The 8,846-nt window shown below is 40.7% G+C and overlaps 1 protein-coding gene across 2 annotated transcripts; it reads right to left on the bottom strand.

Moving 5' to 3' along the window:
- Nucleotides 1–1,772: 1,772 nt before the first annotated feature.
- Nucleotides 1,773–7,456, bottom strand: LOC125740771 (glucagon family neuropeptides-like). 2 transcript variants are annotated; one of them, XM_049012421.1, is made up of 5 exons: nt 6,982–7,456; nt 6,462–6,566; nt 5,660–5,686; nt 5,379–5,513; nt 1,773–4,439 (listed from the first exon to the last, which is right to left on the bottom strand). In XM_049012421.1, exons 2-5 carry the CDS (start codon nt 6,563–6,565, stop codon nt 4,256–4,258), a joined length of 450 nt encoding a protein of 149 aa, XP_048868378.1. In that variant the 5' UTR covers nt 6,566; nt 6,982–7,456; the 3' UTR covers nt 1,773–4,255. The 2 variants fall into 2 exon arrangements, with proteins under 2 accessions (XP_048868378.1, XP_048868379.1); XM_049012422.1 differs by lacking the exon at nt 5,660–5,686 and having other exon boundaries at nt 6,982–7,440.
- Between the last annotated feature and the right edge of the window lie 1,390 nt (nt 7,457–8,846).

The raw sequence follows: 8,846 nt of genomic DNA, 5'->3' as shown, positions 1-8,846 counted from the left end.
CAGAGCCAAGCGATCAACAGTGAGCCAATCAACAGTGACTACGCTGGCTTAGAATCAATCTAGAGTCAAACCAGAATCAACCACAACTGCCGAATTAGTAAAGAGCTGATAGAGAGTCAAAGCAGAGCCAACCAATCAACAGTGACTAAGCTGGTTTAGAATCAGTGTAGTGTCAGTGTAGTACTTCGTTTTTACTCAGTTGTTAATTCTGGTTGCACACCACTAGTAGAGTGCATAAGCTATCAGTTAGACTTCAGAAATCTCATAGGTATGAGATGTGCTGCCCCTGCATAAAGGGCCTGGAGGGACATGTCTCAGAAACTGCCAACCCAGCCGCTGCTGGTCGATGCTCCTGAAAGCCCAGAATAAACATCTCAGTGAGAAGTGCTCACTGTCAGACGCTGCGTCTGATGTGGCGGCTGACTGGATGAATCATTTAAGGGAAGGGCTAAAAGCCGCAGAACGGAGGGAAATGCTTTCTCCAGGACCGGAGCCGGCTGCCTGACCCCTGACCACAACCCACGTGTAGATGGATGCTTACAGGCCGCTCATACGTCGACAATCCGTCAATACGACAATACATCCCGTCCTCGATTCCTACGATAACGTAGATTGTGTTTGTCTACGTTTGTTTCCGATGCCTCGCATAACCGGGTGCGTCATACATCTCAGCTTCGAGAACTTCTCTAACACGTACATCCACACGTGCAGCTGCCGTAGGAGGTAAGCAGGTCGATTAAGCACTCTGCACAGTGACCCCAAGGGGGTTGTTTCAAGTCTCAGTCCTGTTCAGTTATTTTAACCTTAAACGAGTTCCTTGTGCATCAAAATTGCCACACTTATTTCACTACAATAAAAGGGGAAAATGCCTGTTTTGGAGCATCTAGATAAAACATAGGGGTGGGTGGTTTACATTGGCCGACGTGCGGCTTAGACAGTTAAATGTAATGTGAGCATGGCCGGTGCCACTCGGAGCTGGGACCCAAGGGAAACATTGGATGATCCTACTAAGTATGCGTTGCTCAGCAACGCCCCCTTATTGGGTTAAAGGCGGATCTGCCACAGGCCAAGGAGCCTGTTGGCTGCATAATTAATCCCCCCCTCACCCCACCCTGGGCCACTAGAGCTTCCGGAGAAAGTCAAGCCTGGAATGAAGGAGAATGTTGGAGATGGTCAAAAAGGAGGGAAGAGCACAGATCCAGAATGGCGCTGGTCTGCTCCTCAGGAGAGGAACCATTGAATTTCTATTTATCTCAGGATGGACAGGGTCCAGGAGGCGGGGCTTTGGGGGAAAAATGAAGGTGCCGCATTGTTAATGTATCGATGAGAACTGGTAATCCGTGCACCTTCAATCGGGACCAGAAGAAGCTCTGCCAGGAGGCTGCGAGAGTCTCCTTCGGAAGTTCTCAGCTGAAGAAAAAGGTTCCTCCACACTGACTTCTTGGGCCAGCGAGTGCAGAACGGGGAACAGCTAGTTTCTAACTGGACCAGTGCTAGTGAGGATGTGTGTGCGTATGTGTGGGCTAGGGAGGGAAATGGGGTGAAGTGGTCAGTTAGACACACTGAACATGAATCGGGGGGCGTAAGAAGTGTGTAGGAAAGGGAACAAAGCTAATATTAGGTATCTATGACCAATAGCATTAGGTTTCATCTGCAAAGATGGCCAATCAGTGAAGGGACATTTTTAGGGGACATCAACATGAGAAGAACCTTGTATTGACTTTTCATGTTTCACCCATGGTGACATGTGCTTCAAAGATTAGACAAAGCTGTGTAGTTTACAAAATTTATTCATACAAATCTTACAACACTCTTTTTGAACATTTATATACACCCCGCAGGGTGTAGTATAGTATTATAATGGTAACACTTGCTATGATATTCATTTCGTCACACATATCGTATATTTGAATCTCAGTGTTCAGTAAGGCTTTTGGCACTATTAAAAATATACACAGTAGGCTTTATGGGGAGTGATCAATGGATTCTGCAAGCAGCTACTATAATCCTCTCATTTAACACGAAACTGCGATAACATTCATTCAGGCTAACCATGGCGAAACCAGCCAAAACTCTAAGCTCAGCGCGCCAACGTTACAGAAAATAACAGCTTTTAAAACCGAAAGGAAAAAAGAAAAAAAAAGAGTGGAAAGGATTAACGAAAGATCAAAGTGTGATCTGATGGGTCTGCAGCATTGTAGGGCCACTTAATAGCCATCTGTGACCGGTGGCGATTTGAAATTTGAAGCAAGGCACCGAAGCCAGAAGTTGCTTCCTGTTTCATTCCTGAAGGAGGATGGCAGAGTTAGAGGGGGTGGATTCAGGCTCGGACCAAATCGGACCGAAGCGGCCAGAGGGGAGCATGCATCCTTCTTTGCATAGTGCCTCAATTCCTCGGTAAAATCTCTCTCGCTGGGCAGTGAAATATTGTCCTCCTAACGGCAGTCTTTCCGAGTCTGTTTCAGGTGATTCGCGTGTCCTCCTTTCCCCTGCCTTTTTTTTTTTTTTAGTGGAGGTGATCTCAACATTGTTGTCGATGATGATAATTTAAGTCGAGAAACGGCCCATTTTTAAATCACCGGTTCAACTGGAACGAGTCTTGTTTTGTCTCACCAGAGCCAACGCTCTCAATTAGGGGACACTGAGCCAAAGGAGTGTCGGTGTGTCTGCCTGACGCCGTGTGATGACATGTCACCACATTCTGGCCTTCCAGTCTGATGTCTCACAAACGGATAGTGACCCTCTCTGTCTGTCTGGCAAGCAGTGCTCACGAAGCCTAATGAGCTCCCAGGCTCAGAGGGGTAAAGAATAAAACAAAGCCTGACATACTCATATTTTGTCTTGTGCAGCTGACAAAGACCAAAGTGGCGAATAAGTCGACCAGTAAGTCATTATTGGAACGGCGTGGTTTGAGCACAGATCTTAAGACAGCAAGTTAAAAAAAAAAAAAAAAAAAAAAAGTGCTCAAAATACATTTGTACCAGATTATGCTAATGAAAGAGTGCAAAGGATGCTGGGTACTTTGGGTTGCACCAATCAGTGGCTTTTACAACCGTTTTAATCTTCCATTCTCACTTTACATTTCCATATTCGTACATATGAGGCACAATTAAAAGAATGAGGAATATTTAACACCTTAAGAATACTTAAGAAATTGTAGAGGGATTTAACAACAACTAAAGCTAAACTGATCCAGTGCGGTTTTCCCCCGTTATTTTCATGACTTGAATGCCCCTCCAGCTGTCATACACACAGTTTGCGCCTTTGATATGACAGACACGAAAAAGTTAAATGCTTTGAAGGCTTTAGTAAAATCTGGCAAATACACAAATAGCACTAGAGAGGAACACACTTAGATTCCATCTTGACTCGTGCAAGCATCAAGAAGTACAAATAAACATTCCAAAATGCTATTTTAAAATTCTGCTTTCTTTTTTCATAGGCTTAATGTAAGAATGTAGGACAGCCTGCAACAAACATGTATATGATAAACATTTTTAAGATAGGGTTAAGAACCCAAGGTAAAAAAACAAAAAAAAAACACCATTACATGTTATCATATAGTTAAGAGTGTTCGTGGGATTATTTAACTCCAATTTAGACGATACATAAACATGTATCTATATAATATGTGCATACAGGTGGCTATAGGAATAATTCCACTTTCTGAAAAGTGGAAGAGGCCCTGCACTCAGAAAAGACCTTAAAGCGTAAAACTTAGGGAAAATGGGTGAACTTACAGTACTGCACTCAACTGCTCTAGAAGCATCCCTCCTTGGCCAAAAAGGCTGAACACCCATCCCAACCCACAGTGCTTCTAAATCTCTGCCAAGTCTCCATATCTGTCGTCAAGGAAAACACTAGTCTTTCAAATTTCGATTACAAAAATAAATAAGAGCAACATTCAGTTCCGATTGTCTTCTGAAAATCAATTCCTTCCGTCAATTTGCATATTCAAAGAACGTTCAAAGATGGACATCACGTTCCTTTCCCCCATTTTAAACGTTACAACTAAACAGCCATTTACATATACTTATAGATATATCAGCTCACAAATCAGGCCTATATATGTGCGGTCTCAAGTGCTCTTGTACAAATGAAAAACAATAATATTATTAAAATATGTATTTTAATGGCTTTACTTGATACATAAATACATGTTTAGAGAACACAGGAAGCGATCCGCGGGTTGTTGGTTGATTTCAGAATGACTTGATTTCAGGGTTTATACACAGGAATGTTTGGTTAATAAGCGCTACAAGTAAGAGAAGCGGCGTCCTTTGTTGCGAAATTTCTGTCTATACCTTCTCCCCAAGACGGCCGCCAGATACTTCTTGACTGCCATTTGCTTTCGGTACCGGCTGTAACTGTCCGTGAAGATCCCATCCGAGTGCCGTTTGGAGAGCGGTTCTGAATCGTCTTCCGTTTCGCTGACCTCCCTAAAAAACGTTGGAAAAGGTGATCATACAGAGTCACAACCCCGGTTCCCAGTACGCTTTCGACAAACTTGAATACAGTGCATAAATAAACTCATTGACGGATGGCAGTTTGTTAGAAACGTGAATAACAAACCTTTTCGTGATGTCAGAGAAGCAGCGAGTGATCTGTAAGAACGACTGAACTCTTTAAGCTATTGGACTAATATAAATAATTCATAGTACTCATTTAACACACTCGAACATTTACGCTACGCTACACTGATTTAAACAGTCAAAGGCATCTATCCTCTTTATCTTTGCAAAAAAAGTACCGATTGACTCTGGTTTTTCTAAATAAATAAATAAATGACCGCTAATTAGATTGAAACGTGTCTTAGGCGCCGAATACATCTTCTGTAGCGGGCTAAAAGAAAAATCTCCTGGCCATCCGTTGTAAAGCCGAGACGTGATAAAATGCTGTCACATGAAATAATGTCTCTGCTGTCCATCCGTATTGTTATAATGGGAGAGACGCTAAAAGAAATCTCCTTCGTCATCAGAGAATGCAGATATTTCCTTGCTGATAACTGAGCCAAGAGCATCCGTAAGGGTTTAGTAAATGTTCCATCTGCTATCGTCTCCGCTCTGGGAAGACGGGAGACCCAGCGGAAGGCGTCCTACCTGCGACCTCCCGCATCCCGTAGCCAGCTTTAAGTATCTGCGTGTCATATACACATCTACAATGTTTTTACCCTGCATCTACCTCCTTTGGTTTCTTTACCGCTCTTTTGATTTCTCTCAACGATCTATTCTAGGATGATTTGATTTGTTCAGCCTACTCGTTAACTTGGATTACGTTTAAACCGAGGCTAAAAAAACATAATCAAAATGCACTGATCATTAAAATAGTTCAAAACATGCCTAAACAACGAAGGATTGTGATAAAGTGGGCCTAATTACCTTTTCTCCGGTGAGTAGTACAGCGTGTAAAGGTCATCTAGGAAATAGGGGGAACTCCGTATCGCCATCTCATCTGTACCAAAAGCCCAGTCTGTTAACGAGTTTCCGTCTTCGTCGTACACTTCGTTTTCAAGTCTGAAATAAGAAATGACAAGCTTGTTTTTAATAAAGCTTGATTCTTGATAGAAAAGCATGTTTGTAAAAAAAGCCATTTTCAAGCAGACTTAATGTAAGCTTTTCAACATAAATAATCAAAAGAATGGTTTAGATTTGCATCTTACTTCAATGCACCAAGGTTAAAACGCATGCTAGAAAAAAAAGAGAGAAAGAACGAAAATGATATAAAAAGTCATTCCAATATTTGTAACCAGCTTGCATCAATTGACTCACCAATTGTGCTAATCTATTATGGACCAAAAGGCCGAGTACCGTTATAATATTAAGCCTCCTTGCAAAACGTACACCGTGTAGCTTACAGGTCTTGACGAGACATGATGACATAATGGACATTTATTTTTATATAAATAAAAATTATGACGGATAACCTATGACTATAAAGCCATAATGTAACGCAACACTTCACAGTCGCGCCTTCACGTTGACGACACAACCCTACCTAAGAGAGGATGGTTCCTTGACTATAACACTCACTGACACTTCAATGTCCATAGTGAAATCCAGGCAATTTATATTCACCGAATAGTCAGCCTATATTCCGAAGGCATCGGTATCCCTTCAATTAGGTTTCGACAAACAGTCCAATTTTCAGTCCAATATGATTTTTCGTTTTTTTTCCGTTTTCGTTTTCTAAAGTTCTCTTTACATGCTCACATTTAGAATTAGAATCAATTCACCACACATTTATCAAATTCTAACATTTAAAGCTCAGATCGTTCTGCCCTAATGACTATTAATGACTGCCTGATTACTTTTCCAGTTTTCTGACACAGCATTATACCCTACCGTTATTTCTGAACTCTTCTGTGGACAATTTAATCATGCGTTTAAAAACATAGTAAGACAAAGAACCCATAGCAAGACGCTAAAAGAGAAGCAAGGAAGAGATCGTCCATGTTTACGTACCTAATCTTAGGGTACTGAAGCCCAGCTGGTGAACATAAGCCGCTGTACTGCGTTATGATTCCGTAGATTAGTAATGCTAAAGTAGCCTTACTGGACATGGTCATTCTGCGAAAAAAATACCAGAGAGTTAAATATGGATACCTAAATTCTCCATATTCACGTTTTCTTGCATTATTATTCATACTTAATTCAACTATCAAATGTGCAGAAATTGTAAAATAATCTGCAACTAATTCTCACCGGACCTTCGAAACACACTTGATAAATACTCTACGCAACAATTCGGTCTCTTAAGTAGAAAAAGGAGATCGTTTGGAGATAATTAAGCCACGAATGTTCTCTTTGCTCTTAAAAAGTTTCGTGGATTCTATACAGGTGCGTCTCTCTCCGTTGGATTGAAAAGTAAAACGGGCATAAAAGCAAATCTTCCGGTGTGAAGTATCCTTGGTGCTGCTGAAGTTTCTTCATCGGGAAATCTCCATTTAATTCGCCTTTGCAGAACGAGTCGCTTGACACCTACCTATTGCCGAGTCGGCAGCCTGAAAGGTGGATCCGGGCGAGGCTTAGGCTACTCTACTGTGATAAAATCTTTCTCGCAGAAAATCTTCTCCAAAGCGCCGCTGCCGCCTTCGTTTGTGTCCGACGGTTTTCTCCACGTATATATATAAAATGCAATCGACAGGTTTCTGTGCAAACACGGCTCTCTGAAAGGCAATGTAAACATTTGTCTACATATCTTTATCTGAAGTTTTTGTTCTCTGCACTGATTCCGTCGGATTTTTATCCATGAATCCCGTGGCTGGGCTTTTTTCAATAAGTCACATTAAGGATGCTACAGACGTCATCAACCCTTCCTCCCGGAATATAATAGTACAGTTCCTTCCTCATCGAATCAGTAAGAGCAACTCGCCTCTTGCTGAAGTTTAGTTCAAAACTTAATTTTCAGACAAAAAAAATGCACCTTTCAGAAAATCCACGTATGACATCGTGGTCAAACTGTGGGCGATTTTCGTGACCTTTAATAATAATTAACTTTTAATGGTCCGTCGACATATTTATCTCGTTGATTTATTCTATGGCCTTTCTTGAGCTCTCGAGCTTCCTGCGTGCACGTCTGTCTTCGGCAGACTCCGCTGTTATTACACTTTACGTGCACGAATTTACATGTATGTGTTTTGGTCAGATTGACCGGGGGAAAACAACATTTTCTTGTCTAACGTCATAACGATGCAATTTATTCAGGGTTAATAAATATATTTTATAAAAATATATATATATATATATATTTGTCATTTTTTATGAAACTGACATATGACTTTTCGTTTACAATTAATTATTATTATTTATAACGTTTTAAAAAATCTTAATGGATTGAGATTAATATAACAATGAAAGCATGCTGTACAGTTCATTTAACTCTAGTCTGAATATTAATTTAACACAATGGAAACAAAAGTATAGTGCAATTATTTACTTATAATAAAGGATTTGACTGAACAGTGAAAATCTATATGATTCACACCAAGATTTTGTCTGACGTCGTATGACGGACATTAAAGAAATCCGTGTTCTTTTTGAAACTTTTTTTTATTAACGCATTTTGATGCTCATGATGTGACGTAAACAGCTACACCCTTTGTCAAAGACGTAAGCGTACAGTGCCATCAAGTGGTTACCGAAAAATCCGATCTCTTTTTCTTCTGCCATCGTACCTGACTTTTGCGTATATATTATTATATTTATAATCACTCGTGTGACTGCTACTGCTGCATTACTCAGGCCTATAGTTTTGACCCCACGCGGCACGGAACTGCCCATTAGGCATGCCGGGAATTTTCCCAGTGGGCCGATATATATGTGGACCGGGAAATTAATCATCCCCCCCCCCCCCCGGCCGTTGTGCAAAATTTATTGCGGGGGATCTCTCCCAAGTCAGGGGCCGATTTTTAAACCCAACCCAGCGCAGACCTATTACACGCACACGCTCGTGAACGCGCACATATATACCTTTATAGGCTACTATAAATTTATAAATACAGTTGGTGGAACAAAAAACCCTCAATACTTAGAAATCGTTACAGTTCAGTGTGTTACTTTACTTTTACATTGAAATTCATACAGGGTGTGATATATTTATATTTTTAAGTAGATCTCATTCGTATTATGAACTAAATGAAAATTACGTGCGGAGATACTTCTAAATAAAATTCTATCGGTTTTTGTTTTTGCAATTTTAGGTATATTTAAGAATGTCAGCATGCACAAGCCGTTCAAGTTATTAAATCAATACAACTTTCTTTAAACAATGACGACTTTGTGAGATATGTCAGTCAGAGATATGTTAATATTTTATTTAAAGAACCGAACATGACAGCGCTGAACGCT

This window comes from Brienomyrus brachyistius, chromosome 4 (assembly GCF_023856365.1).
Source record: "Brienomyrus brachyistius isolate T26 chromosome 4, BBRACH_0.4, whole genome shotgun sequence".
In the NCBI taxonomy this organism is placed as follows: domain Eukaryota; kingdom Metazoa; phylum Chordata; class Actinopteri; order Osteoglossiformes; family Mormyridae; genus Brienomyrus; species Brienomyrus brachyistius.
Note: the sequence above shows the minus strand (reverse complement) of the source record. Positions and strands in the feature narration are given on the sequence as shown.